At 48.8% G+C, this 19,327-nt stretch overlaps 1 protein-coding gene across 1 annotated transcript; it reads right to left on the bottom strand.

The window, feature by feature from the left end:
• Nucleotides 1–2,902: 2,902 nt before the first annotated feature.
• TSPAN16 (tetraspanin 16) lies at nt 2,903–18,762 on the bottom strand. Its single transcript, XM_028519116.2, has 6 exons — nt 18,694–18,762; nt 15,132–15,329; nt 10,902–11,009; nt 8,181–8,306; nt 6,038–6,121; nt 2,903–3,072 (listed from the first exon to the last, which is right to left on the bottom strand). Exons 1-6 carry the CDS (start codon nt 18,760–18,762, stop codon nt 3,025–3,027), a joined length of 633 nt encoding a protein of 210 aa, XP_028374917.1. The 3' UTR covers nt 2,903–3,024.
• Between the last annotated feature and the right edge of the window lie 565 nt (nt 18,763–19,327).

The raw sequence follows: 19,327 nt of genomic DNA, 5'->3' as shown, positions 1-19,327 counted from the left end.
CAGCAATAACAACTGTGTCGTGCCCATTTTATCCTCAAAATCTCCCCAAAAGAAAGATGAAAGAATTAAACAAACTGCCATTTGCAATGCCTGATGAAAGAATTGATTCAGTCTGCTGTGGTCACTGGACGAAGTCCTTGGTTTATTGAGTCTCACCCGTGACCATGGCCACCCCTTAGACCCACCTGGGTAGATGTAGGAAGTCCCTATGCCCAGGCCACAGCCCAGTCCAATCAGATCAGAAGATGGGGAGATGGTGTAACCACAGAACCAGCGCCACCTGGTTCTGTCATGTTTCAAACGTCAACTGGTGGTTGTCGGTGCCAGTTTAACACCAATAGGAATCCCCCATTTGTAGTGCAGTGAAGAAGTACACTTTATTCAGTGCAAAACAGCTCTGTTGTGAGACAGCCCTGGGGCCAGGCCACTCTCCTAGACAGCTCTGTTCCTCGCTAGTGTGCCCTGGTCTGCTCCATTCTGCTCAGCCAGGGAAACAGGGTCTTCAGTCTTTAATGTAAAGGGGAAGTGTGCTCCCAGAGTTAGAGGGGAGCTGGCTCATATAGATAGAAATCCCCAGCCATGGCCCCTGATTGGTCTGTCCCCATGCAAATGAGGACTCCAAATCCTCGCAATTTGATTGGTCCAAAAGGCACTGATTGGTCAAAATAGAGCTGCTTTGATTGGTCAGAGCTTCACAGCTGTAATTAGATAAGGAAAGCCTCAATGTTGAAATAGTGGTTGAAATACTATTGGTTGAAATAGTATTCAAGAAACTCCTTTATAAGGGCTGGTTTTATAAAGGCTTTATAAAGGCTGGCTTATGCCATGGCTGCTGTGGCTCGGTGGATTGAGTGCTGGCCTGTGAACCAAAGGGTTGCTGGTTTGATTCCCATTAGGGTCACACACCTGGGTTGTGGGCCACATCCCCAGTGGGGGGTTTGTGAGAGGCAACCACACATTGATGTTTCTCTCCCTCTCTTTTTTCCCTGCCTTCCCCTCTGTCTAGAAAATCAATAAAATCTTTAAAAAAAAGACAAAGAAAAAAAAGGCTGGCTTAGCTGACAGGAACACAGTGCAGGCAGGCAGTTCAGTGCAGAGGCGGGCAGTTCAGAGCAGGCGGGCTTCTCCCTGAAGTGCAGTGTGCGTGAGGGGCCCTTATGTAGAAGCGGCTATCAGGCTGTTTTTAAACATTTAAGTCCAGTGAGCCATTAGGAGCCCTTCTTAGTCGATGTCTTCCTTCCCAGGGTTCATGCAAGACCCAGGACCGAAGTCTAAACCTTGGCTACACCACTTGGAAGTAGCACTTGTGAACAGCACTCACGAGGGACCCTCATGAACTCTTAACTGCTCCCCACAACCGAAACGAAGGACCAGGACATGATTGGAATCTAAACGATGGAACACTTTCAAAAGAAAAGGGTCTGTTGTCCAGGAAGATCCAGTATTGAAACCCCTTAAGTCTTGTTCCAAACCCTGGATGGAGGAGACAGATTTGAGCGTTGCCTCCTCTCTCTTTGCTGGTGGACCTCTCAACGGAAGCCTTTTCCTTTTCTCAAAAGCTAGTGCCATAGTATTGGCTTCTGTGCCCGTTAGGCCTTGCTTGGTAACCATGGGGTCCAGGCTTGAGTATTCTGTTAAGCTCCCAGGGAGCTCCAGTGGATAGCCAGGGCTGAGATCAAGTGATTTGTAGGAAATATGGGAGAGCGAGGAACTAGGTAAAGGCACTAGAGCAGCAGCTGCAGACCCAGAAGGTGTGGAATTCCCAGCATTCCACACTTTTCCTGCAACAAATCAAAGGGAGCTGGGGGAAGAGGAGGAAATCCAGAGCAGTGCTTCTCAAAGTGTATTCCTTGTGCCAGCAGCAGTTCCCGGGAACTTGGAAGAATGAAGATCCCTGGGCCCCCTCCAGATCTCCTGAGTCAGAAACTCTGGTTGAGGGTGGGGGAGAGGTGGGCTCTAACCAAACATCCAGAGGATTCTAATGCATACTCTGATTTCAGAACTACTGGATTGAAATACAAGGGATGTAGGAGACATGACAAACATGGCATGTGGACCTTGTTTGGATCCCAATTCAAAGAAACCAAATGTAAAACGACATTCTGAGCTAATCAGGAACATTCGATGAGGGCCTGTGTGTTCGGTGGTGCAAAGGAGGGCTGCTAATGGCCTCAGCTGCCATCTTCGTCCGTTTGGGCTGCTCTGACCGAGTGCCATCGACTGAGTCATTTACAAACAACAGGCATTCATTTCTCACAGTTCCAGAGGCTGAGAAGTTCAAGACCAAGGAGCCAGCAGATTCAGTGCCTGGCGAGGACCAGTTTCTTAGTTCGTAGGTGAATCTTCTTCCTACTATGTCTGCACATGGTGGGAGGGGTGAGGGAGCTCTCCGGGGTCTCTTTTACAAGGGCACTAATCCTATTCATGAGGGTCCCATGAACTAATTACCTCCCAGAGTCACACCTCCTAACAGCATCACCTTGGGGATTAGCTTTCAACATATGAATTTCGAGGAGACGCATGTATTCAGTCTGTCACTGTAATGGCATTAGAGTTGTGAACACATATGCACACATTTTTAAAGATATGTACTGATGTATGAATGGGTAAAAATAACCTTGGTGTTTGTTTTAAATTCATCAAGGGGAAAAATGGGATAATTAAACGAGTAATGTCAAACTCTTGGTGACTGCTGAGTCTGAGTTAGGCGTATATGGGGGTTTCTTTGAACAAGTTACCTTTTGTGAAAATTTTAGGTTTTTTTTCACATAGTAATTTATAAAACAAGACTGGTGGGTGCATAAGGAGGCAGGCAGGTCATCTCACTCAGGTACGTGGAACTGAAATCATTGCCAGCCAGTGCGGAAAAGTAGAGTGAAGGAGGAAGGAATCGGATGACAGCCGTTTCCCAAATTTGTATTCTCAGTCTCCCTTCAGAACGCAGCGAGTGCCACAGGGAAGCAGAAGCCAGGCCACAGCCCCAGCAGCCCTGGGAGCCCAGGCGTCCCGTCCTCCCCGGGCCTGTCACCCCAGCTCGGCAAACAGCAACAAGGTGGCAAGAATCCCTGGCAGCTGGAATGGAGAAGAAAGGAACATTGAACCAGCTTTAAGGACTTCTGGAACCTGAATCAAATGGATACGCAGAGATGGAGAGCACCCTGTTCCAGGAAGGTCAGGGGCAGGGTTCTACAGATGGCGGAAGCACCTCAGCACCAAGTTGGAGATAGTTTGGACCAAACTGGAGATAAAAGGACCATGTGGGGGCTGATTCCCGCTGGGACCCTGACTGTTACTCCCTCCTTGTGGAAGAAGCTGTGGTATAGTTTGCAAACACATATTTAGTATAAATTTGTACAGTAAAAAATACCCACTTTTAAATTACAGATCAGACAGATGAAACTCATCCATAGCTTGGCTGGTGGTGATCTGCAGAAAAACACTGCTACGTACTGAAAAATCAGTGTTGGGGGGAAGCACATGGGGAAAACTTCCTGAGGGCTCAAAGGGCCGGAGAATGTTTCTTAAATAACAGCTTTATTGAGATGTAATTTGTATACCATACAATTCACCTTTCTAAAGTATACAGGTAAGTGGATCAAGTTAATCCCTTTACTTGAAAAAAATTATTTTATTTTTATTAAAATTTTTTTTTAAGATTTTATTTACTTATTCTTAGAGAGAGGGAAAATGAAGGAGAAAGAGAAGGAGAGAAACATCAATATGTGGTTACCTATCACATGGCCCTCACTGGGACCTGCTCTGCAACCCAGCATGTGTCCTGACTGGGAATCAAACTGGTGACCCTTTGGTTCAAAGGACTGTGCTCAGTCCACTGAGCTATGCCAGCCAGGAATAATCCCTTTACATTTAATGTACTTGCTGAGAAGGTGGCATTTATAACTGTCATTTTGTTGTTCATTTTCTGGGTGCCTCTCTTGCTGCTGTTCTTTTTCTTGTGTGTGTCCACCAGGGCTCCTTCTACATCAGGTATTTCCTGGTGCACCGCTTTCACTCCCTTGCTGTTTCTTTGACTGTGTTTTAAAGTGACTTTCTTAGTGGTTGCCCTGGGGATTTCAATGAACATCTTTCTTTTTCACAAACAAGTTTGGATTGAGATATGTTAATTTCAGTAGCCTGCAAAAATTTTGCCCCTGTACAGTTTCCTTCAGCCTTCTTTGTGCTGTTATTGTCACGTGAATTACATCTGAATATAAGTCATCAACACAGTTTTATAGTTATTGCCTTATGCAATTATCTTTAAGTGAGATAGGAGGAGAAAAGTTTTAACAAAAAAGATGTTCTCCCTGGGGCTTATCTGAACTTAGCCCAAGCAGAAGTCCGCTCCCTGGGCAGGCTCAGGGACGAGCACAGCTCCTGCACACCGTGTTTCCATGGTGAGTGGCCTCCAAGCGTCGGTAGTGGTGCATGAAGAACTCATCACCTCGTCCCTGCCTTGGGTAAGACTTCTCTCTCCAGTCGATGACAATAACGTTCCAGAACCAAAGGGCACTGGGCAAAGCCCCTGGTGCACTCCACTGCATGAATGCCTAACAACAACGGGTGGCCCACCTCACAAGTGAGGGAGGCTGTGGTCCCGACTCACAGCCAGACAGCAGGTGTGCGGCATGACTGAGACAGGGTCCAGAGACCCCTGCTTGCCAACCCAGGCCTCACACTGGAGAAGTATAGGCCAGACTCACCAGCGGGCTGAAGAGAGCTTATCCCCAGGGTCAGCTGTTTCTCACCCAAATCAGGCCTGAGGGCCCCAGCTCCCACATGCCCTCCACATTCTTCCAAAGTGAACCATTAATGAGATCACCCTGCTTCAAATCACTTCCCCAGTTCTGTATTTCCCCTGCACACGTATCACTATAATACACTACATTATCCAATTTCAAATCATATTTCTTGTCTGTCCTCTACAGCAGAGACGTTTGTTTCTTTAATTCAAAGATCTATCCTGAGAGCCTACGACAGTGCCGGGACATAGTACCGTATTTTGCCGTGTATAATGCACTCCCATGTGTAACGCACACCCACACAATTTTGGTCCAGACCTTAAAAAAAAACTTTCATTTTAATTTTTAAATTCAATTATTTATTTATATTGAGAAACAGAACCGATTGCTGTATTCCAGGATATTGGATATTATTTTGCATGTGGATATCATTATTGCTTCCTGGAGTTCCATTTTTAATGCATAAGCATAACTAAAAGAATTAAAAACATTTATATAGAGATGGAATTAGTACTACTGTACTAACATATCCTTATTTTTCCCTCAAAAATTTGGGCAAAAAGTGCACATTATACATAGCAAAATGCAATAGGTGCTCAAGAAAGTTTGGGGAGTAAGGAAAAGGAATGTTAGACCTGACTGGTGTGGCTCAGTAGACTGAGTGCTGGCCTGCGAACCAAAGGGTGGCCGGTTCAATTCCCAGTCAGGGCACATGCCTGGGTTTCGGGCCAGGTCCCCAGGTCGGGGCACATGAGAGGCAATCACACATTGATGTTTTTCTTCCTCTCTTTTTCCCACCCTTCCCCTCTGTCTAAAAACAAATAAATACAATCTTTAAAAAGAAAAGAGGAAGGAATGATAAAACCTCTCTGCTGGCTTCCTGTCATACTCAGGATAAAGCCAAGCCCCTCTCTGCAGCCAGCAAGGCCTTATATGATCTCGTCCCCTCATCTCCCCCTACCACTCTCCTCATTCATCCTGCAGCCACAGGAGCCTCCCTGCTGGTCCTCAAACAAGCCAAGCTTATCCTGGGATAAGGGCCTCAGGGCCTTTGCACCACCTGTTCCCTCTGCCTCCCTGCCATACACATGGCTGTTCCTCACCTCCTCAGACAGCCCCTCGCTAATCTCCCCCATTCCATCACCGTGTTTTGCTGCCTCCCCACTGGAATGGCAGTACCACATTGCAGGGATTTTTGTCTTTTTGTCACTGCTGTGTCCTCAGGGCTCAGAACAGTGCTTGGCATACAGCAGGTGCTCAGTAAAAGAGCCCATGTGGCCCGGGAAGCTGGGCCTTACCTGTACCACTGCTGCCCCCAGCAAGCCCCAACTCAGGCGGAAGCTCTGAGTCTCAGTTATTTTCAGGAGCATGGGAAAACAGCCCTGCAGATATGAATGCCGAAGCAGGCAGGGCCCGGTTAGGGGATCACAGGCTCCCAGGCCGAGTCGCTACCCACCCTGTTCAGGCCATGCAAACTGCTCTCAGATTCAGGGAGCATCAAGGGACCAAGCCACAAGGACCTTGGTGCTCCTTCTCGTTTGACTGCCCCCAACACTCCAGCGTCTTCCCAGCTTCCTCATTCTTCCCACACCCGCACCAGAACACTCCCCTGTGCCCACTGGTGCTGGCATCCAACTGTGGCGAGAAAGAGTACAGCCAGATGTCCCGAGGTATTACTAGCTGTGTGACCTCAGCTAGTTCTATGCCTCAGTTTCCCAACTATAAATGTGGATTAAAGGAAAGAATCTAGCCCTTGCTGGTGTGGCTCAGTGGATTGAGTGCTGGCCTGTGAACCCAAGGGTCGCTGGTTCCATTCCCAGTCTAGGGCACATGCCTGGGTTGTGAGCCAGGTCCCCCATGGGGGCATGTGAGAGGCAGCCACACATTGGTGTTTCCCTCCCTTTCTCCTTCCCTTCCCCTCTCTCTAAAAATAAATAAAATCTTTTTTAAACAAAAAAAAGAAAGAAAGAATCTATACAAATATATAGTAGTGGCCTGACACAGGGCCAGCCTTCAGGAACTATTAGTTATTTCTGAGTGTTCCTTACATATGAACAGTGGGGCTAACATGTGTCCAGCACCTTCTCGCTCATGTCTCACTACTACCCCATGAGGCAGGTGCTCTTTTTCTCTGTTTTATAAGTGAAGAAACTGAGGCTCACATAGATGAAGAGACCAGACACAGTGGGTGAGCAGAGCAGCCTCCTGCTGGTGATGGGGCCTCCACTTCCCTTGCTGTGGCCACTCAGATGCCCCCGCCTTCTAGGCCCCTGGTGCTTCTTGTTTCTGGGAGCTTGGGCTACTCTGAACTCACTGTTGGCAGTTCAGTGCCCCACCCTTCACTTAATAAACCTTTATTAAGTGCCTACACACTGGGTGCTGGGTACTCAGAGACATATAAAACAGACAAAATTCTTGCCTTGGTGGGGCCGGCATCTGTGTGGGGCAGACAGGTAAGAGGTACTGATTGGGTGCTGGACAGACACTGAAGCAGGATCAGGAGCTGGAGGGGGACGGTGATTTGGGGGGAGATCCTTTCAGAGAGAGGGAGTCTGGAACAGTCTCACCAAGGAAGGGACAATGGAGACAGACTAGAAAGAAGTAAGGTAGGAAGACATTTAAGGGAACAGAATTCTAGGCAGAAGGAACAGCCTTTGCAAAGGCCCTGAGGCTGGCATGTGCCTGGTGTGTGTGCGCTGCAGTGTGGAGGCTGGTGTGGTTACATCGGAACGAGAGAGGGAGTAAGTGGGAGGGCAGGAGGCTGTGCAGGGCCCAGTGGGCCGGCGTGTGGCCCATGTATGTCTCTGAGACCCTGGCCTGGGCCTCAACCTCACCAATTCCACAGGATCTAGCTCCCAGCATTCATTAATAGGAATTAATGAGTGATTTCTGTTTCTTCCCTCAGAGAAGATCACTGTGTTCATTGACCCATGATATATGTCCAGAGGAAGCTGGGGTGGGGTTTAAAGCCCAGCTCCACCACTCCCTCACTGTGGGAAGCTCTCTGTGTGTCAGTTTTCTCATCTGTAAAATGGGAGAAGAGCCTGGAACCATGTGATGGGAATTGAATGCCCAATCACACGGCCTTCCTTATTATTAAGATGATCACTTCTCATTTCTATTGCAGTTTAAATTCTCTGTACTGCAGGCTGTGTGGCCCAAGCAACACACTCAGGCCAATGTGGATGCAAATCCCAAAGCCAAGTGACCATGAGCCATTCATGCCCCCTCCTTGAGCCTCACTCTCCCTGTGTGTGAAACAAAGATGGTAACCCTGACTTCCCACAGCTGTGCAGAACAAGTGGGACAAACACCCAGTGAGAGTGCATTTCTCTCTCCCCCAACCCTTTTTGGCTGGAGTCCCCACAAATATGAAATTTTTATCAAAGCCACCAGCCCTCAGGGTCTACCAGGGGGTCGGCCAACAAAACCCTGAGGCACCTCCTGGTAGATGGCGTCTGCGGCCCCAGTGGGTTTGCAGCAGCTCCTGGGGTAGGCGTAGCCGGTCCTCATTTCAAAGGAGGAGCCAGAGAAACCTGTGTAGTTCTTCACCCCACAGCACTTCAACTGCAGAGAGGAAAATAAACACTTGAAGACTTTCTTTCAAACATTAAAATAACAAAAACAATAGAAATCACGGTCACCATGGCTACTATCTAGAGCAGCCACAATATTCCAGGGCCTGGGCTGAATGCGTCCCTCATCCCCACCCCTGTCCTGGCTCAGAAACCCTCACGGCTCTCACCTCACTTGGGGTCGAAGCTGAACTTCTCGCCTTGGCGCACATGGCCCGGCATGACCTTCCCTGCCACCTGGGTCTTCATCTCTGCCCACTCTCCCTTTTAGTCATTCAGCTGTAGCACCACTGGTCTCCTCGATGTTTCTCAAACACAGTTAGCAAGTACCAGCCTCAGGGCCTTTAAACAGGCTGTTCTCTCTTTTTGGAATGCTGTTTTCTCCAGTATCTAGAGGACTCTCTCCTTCACTCCATTCATATCTGTGTTCAAATATCCCTCCTCAGAAAGGTCTGCTCTTACCCTTCCTAACAAGTTAGTCATGGCCACTGTATCAGTCAGGCTGACCTAAGTGATGCTGCATAACAAACAGTTCCTCATCTCCGCCATTTCCCTTTATACCACATGCCCATCACAGCTTGGCAGGGGAACTCTGTTTATCAAAGTTCACTTGAGGACTCAAGTGGATGGAGCAATGGAGTTATTGTCCCACTATTGTGGCAAAATAAAAGAGCTTCAGAGACCCTGGCACTGACAGTTAACTGACTTGGCCTGGAAATGACACACATCACTTTTGCTTACAGCTTACCAGCCAGAACTCATCACGTGACCTTCAGCTAACTTCCAGGAGGCCAGGACAGGCCATTCTACTGTGTGCTGAAAATAGGTGACAGATAGCACTGACAAATCAGAAAACCCCTTGCTCTCTACACCCTTCCCCTGCCTTGTTTTTCCTCATAGCACTTCTCACCCCTTATGCCAATGTTTACTTGGTAAACATCTCCCCTCTCAAGTATCAGCAACAGAATGGCAAGGATTTTGCTTCTGTGCCCAGGAGTGTCACCAGAACCCTGAAGATTGCCTAGCACATAGTAAGTGCTCAATAAAGATCAGTTGAAGGGCTGCATGAATGAGTGAGAGATGTTCTCTACTGTCTCAAGCTTAAGAAGCCAAAACTGGGATGCAGGCAAGCCCTCTGCTCACTGTGTACGCCTCCTACACCCCAGAGCAATTCCCGGACCCGAGACTAAGATGTAGAAAGATGTGAAGCACACCTAAGAACAGGCAAGGGCTTCCCCTTCCAAACCCTCCCTGACCCTGGCCTCAGAGGAGCTTAGCTGACACAAGGAGGCCGGTCCTGCTCCTTAAGTGACCAAGATTCAAACTGTCAGTCTCATTAGCTCACACCAGCCAGACAACTACTGTAAAAAAAAAGGATGTTGGCAAGAATGCAGAGAAAGTGGAACCCTCATGCTTTGCTGACGGGAATGTAAAATGGTGCAGCCGCTGTGGAAAACGCTGTGGAAATTCCTCAAAACAAGTTAAGCACAGAACTGCCATGTGATCCAGCAATTCCACTTTGGGACGTGCACCTAAAACGGCAATTTTTCAGCCAGAGTGCCACCATAGGCACGCTGGTGTGCGGCATGAGTTCTTAAAACATGCCAGCACGCGATGCCTGACTATTCAGTCAGGGGCACTGATCTCTTTTCCCTCCGATCGTCAAATAAAAAATGACAACGCCAACACAACAGCCGTCGTCTGGTGGGAACGCGTCAACTCATACTTAGTGTTTTGTTAGGTCAGCAAAAAACATCCATTTTTGGTGTGCTACAGAGTCTTAGTAATTAGTTTATGTGTGCCACGAGGTGAGAAAGGCTGAAAATCACTCGCCCAGAAGGATGGAAAGCGGGGTCTTGCGCAGCCAAGCAGGGTTTGCACACCCAGGCTCACAGCAGCCTTGCCCACAGGGCCGAAAGGTGGGGACAACTCCAGTGTCCTTCGATGGATGAGTGGATAAGCACAATGTTCTCAGACAACGGAACATTTTTCAGCCTCAAGAAGGAAGGAAGTTCTGACACCTGCTGCAGCACGAGTGAACCCTGAGGACGCTTTGCTGAGTGAATAAGCCAGTCCCAAGAGGACAGACACGGTCGAATCTCACTCACGGGAGGTCCCTGGAAGAGTCAGATCCACAGACACAGGAAGTAGATGGTGAGGGCTGGGACTGGGGGGGCGGGGCAGTCAGTGTGTAACGGGGGCTGAGTGTCAGTTTAGTTTGGGAAGGTGAGAAAGTTCTGGAGATGGGTAGTGGGGATGGCTGTGCAACAGTATGAATGTACTTAATGCCACTTAAAAATGGTCAAGATGGTAAATTTTATGTTATGTGTATTTTACCACATTAAAAAAAGATGTGAATCTTGGCTAGTGTGGCTCAGTGGATTGAGTGCCAGCCAGTGAACCAAAGGGATGCCGGTTTGATTCCCAGTCAGGGCACATGTCTGGGTTGCAGGCCAGATGCCCAGTGAGGGGGTGCATGAGAGGCAACCACACACTGATGTTTCTCTACCTCTTTCTCCCTCCCTTCCCTTCTTTCAAAAGTTAAGTAAATAAAGGCTTTAAAGAAAAAAAAAGATGCGAATCTCACCTTTTCCATAACCAAGTTCCAGTCCATGGAATAGTCATCTGGCTCACTGTAACCTCTGTAACTCTTCTTCAGGGCCGCAGAGCTGTGTTCCAGGGTCTGTTGTTGAACCTCAAAGATGGAACAGGGAACATGAACACACAAAATAGCCAGGTGCCGCCCTGGCTGGCATGGCTCAGTTGGCTGGGCACTGTCCCTCAAAGGAAAGGGTCGCTGGTTCGATTCCCTGTCAGGGCACATGCCTGGGCTGCCGGTTCAGTCTCTGGACAGGGCATTTATAAGAGGCAGCTGATCGATGTCACTCTCACACACGATGTTTCTCTCCCTCTCTCTCTTTTTTAAGATTTTATTTATTTATTTTTAGAGATGGAAGGGAGGAAGATAGAGTGAGAGAGAGACACATCAATGTGCAGTTGCTGGGGGTCATGGCCTGCAACCCAGGCCTGTACCCTGACTGGGAATCGAACCTGCAACACTTTGATTCGCAGCCCGCCCACTGAGCTACGCCAGCCAGAGCTCTCCCTCTCTTTCTCTCTCCCTCCCTCTCTCTCTCTCTGTATAAATAAAATAAATAAATAAATAAATAAATCCTTCACAAAAATAGCGAGGTGCCCCATTTGGGAAGGCTTCTCGGGGACAAAGTGAGGAGGTGGGGGCTTCCCTTCTGCCTTCCTTATGGTCCCTCCCCTGGGCTGTGGGTCTGCGCTGGAGGATGACAAATTCAGGCTACCGTCAGCCCTGAGAGGGACACGGGGACAGCGTGGGTCTCCGAGTCGAGCGCATCTGGTCGCATCCACCACAAACTGGTTTGAATCATCTGCCCTTTCCAATCGCCCACACACCCACTACCCTCCTCCTCATTCGGTCGTAACTCAATTAAAGACTAGAATATCATCACCAGCAACTGAACCTCTCTCACTCTCTGCACAAAAAAGGAACAAATTTACCTTTCTATTTTTTGAGTAAAGGTCTAAATTTTAAAAAATTTCCCCCAGAGAGGTGATATAGTCGCATGGTTCAAAATCCACAAGGCACAGAAGGGCAGACCATGAAAACTCCCCCTCCCACCTTTTCCTCCCAGCCAAGTTCCTCCCACCCCACGAAGACAACTGTCACGGTTTCCTGTGTCCCCAAAGAAACATTCTATGTGTGTCAAAGCAAGTGTACGCTGTTATTTTTCTCCTTGCTGTGTACCACTCTCGTCTACACCTGGCCGCTCTCTAACAAGTGTCACAACTGCTCTTGGCTCCCTGCTCGTGTCCCAGTGGCCTTCGTCAGTTCTGTGCACGCTGTGCCCGGCTTCCCACTGCCGGCAAGCAGGGCCTTCTGTGGCCTTTCAGCCACGTGCGTCCTGGGAGCAGCACTCAAGCCACGGCTGATGGGAGGTGGTGGGTCAATGCCACAGCTCCCTGGCCCCTTGAGTGGAAAAACAGACTCGTGTTCTGTGTGGCATCCCCGATGTCCCCCGGCATTGTGGGCCAGAAGCCCACAGTGTCACCTTTTATGGACTGAATTCCCTTCCCTGACTCACTTCCTTGTCCCCTACATGTGCTTCTTGGGATCAGGCCTCAGATAAACCAGGAGCCTTCAAATTCCCACCTCAGAGCCAGCCTCTGGTGGGACTCGAATGAGGACACGGCTAGGTCCTGAAGAACACACCATCTTGTTCACAGAGGGCCTTCCCCTTCCTCCCTCCTCCTGCATCGGGCTCTCGTGATGGTTGCTATAAACTGCCCCCCGGTAATGTTCACTAGGCCGGAGGCAATCTTCTGCACACGCCGGTATATGTCATTCTGTCCAGGAACAAGCACATCTTTGGATCATTCCTAAAAATGGGATGGTTGGGCCAAAGCATCTGTCTGTCATTTGGATGGATTTTGCTAAAGCTCCCTCTGTTTTCAGCGCATTTCAAAAGCCCCAACAACTTTTACAGCTGTTCCCATTACTTCCTACCACCCCACTGCCAAAACCAGGAGAGATGGTCAAAGTAACTCGGCCAGTTCCTTGAGGCCTCTGAGGGGAGGGCTGAGGTCTGGGGAGGCACTCATCTCTGAAGGCCCCGTCTCCCTTCCCAGGGACCTGTGGTCCCGCTCTCACAGGATCTGCAGAGCCTGAGGGCTTCCCGCCTGGGGTGTGGGTGTGGGGGCTTCTGTTGATTCTGTTTTTTCTAATGTGAAAGAGGGAGAAGCAGCACTGGACTCACAGTTGGGAGGAAGACGAGGACCACTGTGGCGATAACGGATTCCGCAGTGATGATGACAGCCATGAACAAGAAGTACTGGAAGACACAGAGTGGGGCGGATGGGGGCTGGGAGCCTGCTGGGTGGCCCTGCCCACCCAGGCCACGTGACCTCCGGGTTTGCAAGAACTCACACCCAGTGGGATAAGGGGTGTTGTTTCCTTCATGTGTCGCTTTCCTATGTGTTGTCCGGGATGCCGGCAGTCGGGTATTCTTAGGAGCCAGCTGGCTGGACCTCCTGGCCACATCCAACACTTTGTGGGTGTCACGGAGGCTTACGTGGGGACCTCTGGGTGAAGCAAAGGCTGTATGCTGCAGAGGTGGGGGGGGTGAGGAGGGCAGAATGGAGGTGGGACGAGGGGGAGCCTGCAACTCGCCTACGTAGGAGCAGCGGTGACAACTGAAGGGGAGGGACAGGGGGTGCCCGGAAGAAAATATCAACATTTGCTGACTAGCACTTCCAAGAAATTCACTTGCACAGGGGAAAACAATGGGGAAGCAGAGGGGAAGTCTTCAAGTTACCCACTAAGGAGAAACTGCCTCCCTCCCTGCACCTCTGTTTCCCCATCTGTACAATATACCAATCCAGCTCCAGGGCTCATGGTGGGGTCTGTGGAACTTCTTGAAGCCAGATGGGGCAAAGTAAGGTCAGCTCCTGGCTTCCCCTTCATCTATTTCCATTTATGCTTCTTCTTCTTCTTACTGACCTTTTTGATAATTTAGGCTTTGAGTCACCAGGCTGGCCAATGGCAGGGCTTATCTGGCCTTGACTCAGAGAACAAGAAAGTGCAGTGGATACACCCTGGGGGTCCCCACAACCCACAGGGGTCCACTGCATGCCACCTGGACTAGCACAGAGCCTCTGCACTGGTCTCCCCGCACTGTTCCCCCCACGGACAGCAGAGGGCACCCATGAGCATTTAAGTCTGGCAAGTTGCTCCTCTGCTCAGAACCTTCTGTGGCTCCCAGCACCATCAAGAAGACTTTGCTTTTGTGAGTGAGGTCTCAGAGGCTTTGGAAGGACAGATGGATTTGCAGATGGGTTGGATGTGGGGTGTGAAAGAGAGCACTCAGATTCCTCCAAGTTAAAGTATGGATAAAATAGAGTCCACGTCATATTAAAGATAAAATGACATATTTCAGGCACAGGGCATGCTCATAAATATTTGCTGAATATAATTAAGAAAGAAATGAGAGATGACGGAGCTTCAGGGAGGAGGAGGGTGGGGGCGGGGTACTCTAGGAGGTGACTCGAGTAAGATTCCCCCTGAACCCCCCAAGTGAAATAACTGAAGATTTGTAGCAGCGCAGTGGAGGGAAGAAAACAAACGCACTGGAGACAGATTACATGTGAGGTGGGATCATCTGCGCAGACCAGACTTTAAGGCACGTGGGAACGGGGAAGCTGGGAGCTGCATTTGGGGAACTGTTTAGCCAAGGCTGTGTGTGAGAATAAGGCATGTAAAAACCAGGGACATGCCATCTGCATGGTCGTGCTTGGAACTTTTATACCCCATGTGCTTGAACATGTACTTGTGCATGTGTGAGGACTACAACAGCGTCATGTTATCGGGGTGGGGCGAGCAGCCTGCTCGGGGCAGGCGCAAACGCAGTGGGAACCCGTGTAGACAGAGGAAGGCCAGAGGGCCGCTCGGTCGGGGCGAAAGTATGTCACTAATTGGGACAAAATGAAATCACATCCCTACCTCACACCACATACGTGGTGAAACTCCCAAAGGCTACAGAGCTAACAGTGAGAAAGCACACTTAAAATTATGGGACAAAAACCTGAGACAGTATAATGTACGACCTTGGGCAGGGAAGGAGTTCTAAGTGAGACACAGCACACAGGAAAAGACGGATGTCTTGATGCCGTTGTTTGTGGGACACCACAAACTCTGTAAGCCGGGGGATGGGAGAGATGTGCAGCACGAGCAGGTAGGGGTTTTTATGTGAGGGGAGGATTTTGGGGTCTGCATACAGACCCAACTTACAAACAAGAGAATGCACATGCTTTCCTTGATCGTCCCGTACCACCCGACGAAGCCAAGCAACACCGAGCTGCAGCCCAGCACCAGACACAGGTGGGTCACGTGGAGCAGGTTTGTAGGGGACAGCCCTAGGACTCCTGTGAGCGCAGCCCCTTTGAACTTGACATAGATGCCCAGGCCAATGAGGGCCACGCCAGACATCTTTAGAACAGAAATCAGAGAGGGAAAGCCAGTCTGTTAGTTGTACACAAATAGAACTCTGGGGGGTTGGGAAAGGGAGGGAGGAGGAGAGTGGAGGCCAATAAAATTAGCAAAAACATTTAAAAAATGATAATATCTTGGGATAGTGAGGATGTAGAAAAACATTCTGATACACTGCTGCCAGGCAACAAACTTGTGTGTGGGGCGGGGAGGAGGAGGACACTTGCAATTTATATTTAAACCTTAAATGTTTCATGGTGAAAAACCTTATTCTATTTCTAGGTATTCAGCCTAAGGAAAACAGTCACACATTTGGCTCAGTACCAAGAAGTTCATTATGGACAAACATTAACACTTACTATAGGAATCAGTGAGACAGAGCAGGTCGGTAAATCATGGGATCCACGTAACGAGACCAGAGACTGTTACTTTACTCGACACCGTGGGGCAGGGAGATAGCAATTTTTTCCTGAAAAGCCCCAGATATTATGGGAGTTGTAGGCTGTAAGGTCTGTTTTGAGCCAGTGTAGCTCAACAATAGCCCTATTCAATTTGTAGACAATTTTTTAAATTTACAAATACATTTTATGTATCAGTCTATCTGTCTATCTATCTGGCTGTACTTTGCTGACCTCTATTGTAGCAACATGTTTTATTAATACAAAAAGATGTTTTCAATGCCTTAATAAGTTTTTTAAAAACTGGATTGTTGCCCTGGTTGGTGTGACTCAGTGGATTGAGCACCGGCTTGCAAACCAAAGGATCACCAGTTTGATTCCCCATCAGGGCACGTGCCTGCGTTGAGGCCAGGCCCCCCAGCTGGGGGGTGCGAGAGAAGCAACTGGTTGATGTTTCCCTCCCTCTCTTTCCCCCTTCCTTCCCATCTCTATAAAAGTGGATAAGTAAAATCTTATTTTAAAAAGTGGATTGTCAGCGGTCCGGCCCTTTGGTATTTGCCCAACGGAGCTGAAAACTTACGCCCACACGCAGGCCCGAGAGACTGAAGGCCCTGCAGCAGGGTTTCCCAAGTCGCTGCGTGAGGATTGTCACCCTCGCCCCACCGGAGGCCTTCATGTGCTGCACGAAATTTGCATGTGCAAATTGGGTATATAAACAGTTCCCTGCTTTTCTAAGAGAATGCAATAAATGCGGTGTTGGGAATAAGTATTTTTAAACACTAAAATATTTCTAGCAGCTTTATTCATAATTGCCCAGGATTGGAAGCAACCAAGATGCCCTCCAGCAGGTGAATGGACAAATAAACTGTGGTACATCCAGATGGTAGAATATTAGCGCTAAATAGAAATGGGCTTTTGAGCCACGGAAAGGCACGGAGGAGCTTTGCAGGCATATCGCCGATCTGGAAAGGCCACCGACCGGGTACATGGTTCTGTGCCCATGAAATTCTGGGAAAGTCAAAACTAAGGAGACAACGTAAGGATCGGTGGCTGCAGGGATTAGAGGGGAGGGAGGGATGAACAGGCAGAGCACAGAGCGTTGTTAGGGCAGGGAAACTCCTCCGAATGGCAGCAATGTCAACCCGTGTGCCAAAGGAATTTATAAAACACACAATACCTGACTGTTTCGTCAGGGGCACTGACCTCTTTTCCCTTAGGTTGTCAAAAGAAAAAGAAAAAAGACAATAGCCAACACAACAATAGCGTCTGGTGTGACTGAAACAGACTTATACCTATTTTTTGTCAGATTGGTAAAATGTATAATACGTTTTTTGGTGTGTTGCAGAACGTTGGTCATTAGTTTACGTGTGCCATGAGAGTGAAAAGGCAGGCCATCACGGCCATGGGGCACTAAACCGGCGCCTGCCGTCCAGGCTGCAGAAGGCACAAACCCAGCGCTGTGCGAACTGTGGGCGTCATGGTCAATGACGCCAGTGCAGGCTGGTCAGTTACCACACACTCTCTGCTGGGGCCGTGCGCATGGAGGGCCGGGAGGGGTACGGGGAATCTGTTTATCTTCTGTTCAGTTTTGCTGGGAACCTATAACTGCTGTAAAAAAATAAAGTCTATTCAAAAGGGTGTAAAGTTCATTTTTTAAAATTGATTTTAGAGAGAAAGAGAAACATCAATGTGTTGTTTCACTTATTTAAGCATTCATTGATTGATTCTTATATGTGCCCTGACCTGGGATCTAACCCACAACCTTGGCATAATGATGAATGGTCTAACCAACTGAGTTACCTGGCCAGGGCTAAAGTTAAAAAATTTTTTAAAATCCTCATCCTGATGATATGTCCATCAATCTTTAGAGAGAGGAATGGAGAGAGAGAAACATTGATGTGAGAGAGAAGCATCGACCGGTTGCCTCCTGTATGCACCCCGACTGGGAATCAAACCCTAAACCTAGGTATGTGCCCTGACCGGGAATCGAACCTGCAGCTCTTTGGTGCATGGGATGATGCTCCAACCCCCCGAGCCACACTGGCCAGGGATAATGTCAAAAAGTTTTTTAAAGGTAAAAAAGTGGATTGTAAAGTAACAGCATCCCATGTTTGTTACACTGTTTTTAAAAGGAATATAGAAAAGTCTGGAAAGATCTAACGATGATTTTTGTTGAGCTATGTTCTCACGATAGGCATAAGCCCTTTAAATGCACTGGCTCCTCTAATTCCCATCAAAATGTCACAGCACAGGTAACAAGAGGAGGGATACTTAATATTCTTCTCTTTCCAGGTAGCCTGTCCTTATAACTGTTCTACTATAAAACACAATGACTTCTTGAACAATGCACATTTCAATAAATGCACATTTATTTTTATAGTAAGAAAAAAATGTTGCCCTCGCAGGTGTGGCTCAGTGGACTGACTGAGCGTCAGCCTGCAAACTGAAAGGTCACCAGTTGGATTCCCCGTCAGGACACAGGCCTGGGTTGTAGGCCAGGTCCCCAGCTGCGAGCGTGCTAGAGGCAACCGGCTGATGTTTCTGTCTCACATCGATGTTTCTCTCCCTCTTTCTCCCTCCCTTCTCCTCTCTCTAAAAATAAATAAATAAAATCTTTCTCTTAATGTTATGTAAAATTTAAAGGACAAAAAACAACCACTCCATCCTACCCTTCCAGAACAATTTCGTTTTCTGCAGGATTTGACTTAGAGCTGAGCTCTCCCTCCACTGCCTCTGGGCTCCCAGCTCACACTCCTCTGTGATTTTCACCGGCTCTGGGTCAGCAGAGGCTACGCCTGTTCTGGCGTGTCCCGCTCCGCGTCAGTTTGCCCTACATCCCTCCTGCTTCCCTGGGGACCGCAGATCTGGATGCCAATGAATTTGGATCAACTTATTTCTGTCTTCGAGGGAGTTAGCCGTGGAGGAAGGGCTGCAAAGCCTGGGGGCCTGAGTTGTGACATACTTACAGCTATGAAGCCATTCAGGAAAATTGACAGTTTCTTCAAGAAAGAACAGTAAGTGTGGTTTTCAGCCATGTTGGCCAGACTGGGGTGCCCCAGACATTTAAGCTGGCATCTTCCTAACCCTCTGGGCTACAGTTTCCTGTGATGGCAGAGGTCTGGGGTGAGGGGGCAGCAGAGCTGACTTGCTCTGCTCCTCCCTGTCCTGGCTGCCTGACCATCTGCAGGGGAAGGGTCTAACTGCTACCCCTCTTCAGTCATAAGCCTTTATCACATCACAATTGGATGTTGGAGCAAGACTTCCGGTGCCAGGGAAGCAGGTGCCCCAAACTGCCATCCTGCTGGCCCCTCCAAATAGGATGCACAAGGGGTGGAAAAAGACATGGTGTGCCTCCCTGGTACCTGCAGATGCTACCAGGGTCCTGTGAGTCAAGTGTCCAGCACTGACTACTTATGTGGCTGATGCTCCCTGCTAGACTGGGGGCTCCAAGGGGAAGGGGCCTTGGTACTCCTATTCACGGCCGTATTCCCAAAGCCTGATCCACAGTAGGTGCTCGAGAAACCAGTGTGGGATAAATGAATCAAGAGGCACCCACCATGACCTAGGGATCTATCTACAAGCCACCGGGTACCCCAAACC

Source organism: Phyllostomus discolor, chromosome 8, assembly GCF_004126475.2.
Source record: "Phyllostomus discolor isolate MPI-MPIP mPhyDis1 chromosome 8, mPhyDis1.pri.v3, whole genome shotgun sequence".
Taxonomy (NCBI): domain Eukaryota; kingdom Metazoa; phylum Chordata; class Mammalia; order Chiroptera; family Phyllostomidae; genus Phyllostomus; species Phyllostomus discolor.
The sequence above is the reverse complement of the archived record's forward strand: the minus strand, read 5'-3'. Positions and strand labels throughout refer to the sequence as shown.

What these genes read in the sequence shown, in the direction of transcription:
- TSPAN16 (XM_028519116.2), bottom strand. Translation starts at nt 18,762, where the DNA reads ATGGCTGAAAACCACACTTACTGTTCTTTCTTGAAGAAACTGTCAATT. An exon ending in TCCTGAATGGCTTCATAGCT is followed by an intron (nt 15,330 to 18,693) that starts GTAAGTATGTCA and finishes TCTGTTCTAAAG; the next exon opens with ATGTCTGGCGTGGCCCTCAT. An exon ending in GCATGTGCATTCTCTTGTTT is followed by an intron (nt 11,010 to 15,131) that starts GTAAGTTGGGTC and finishes TCCATCTTTGAG; the next exon opens with GTTCAACAACAGACCCTGGA.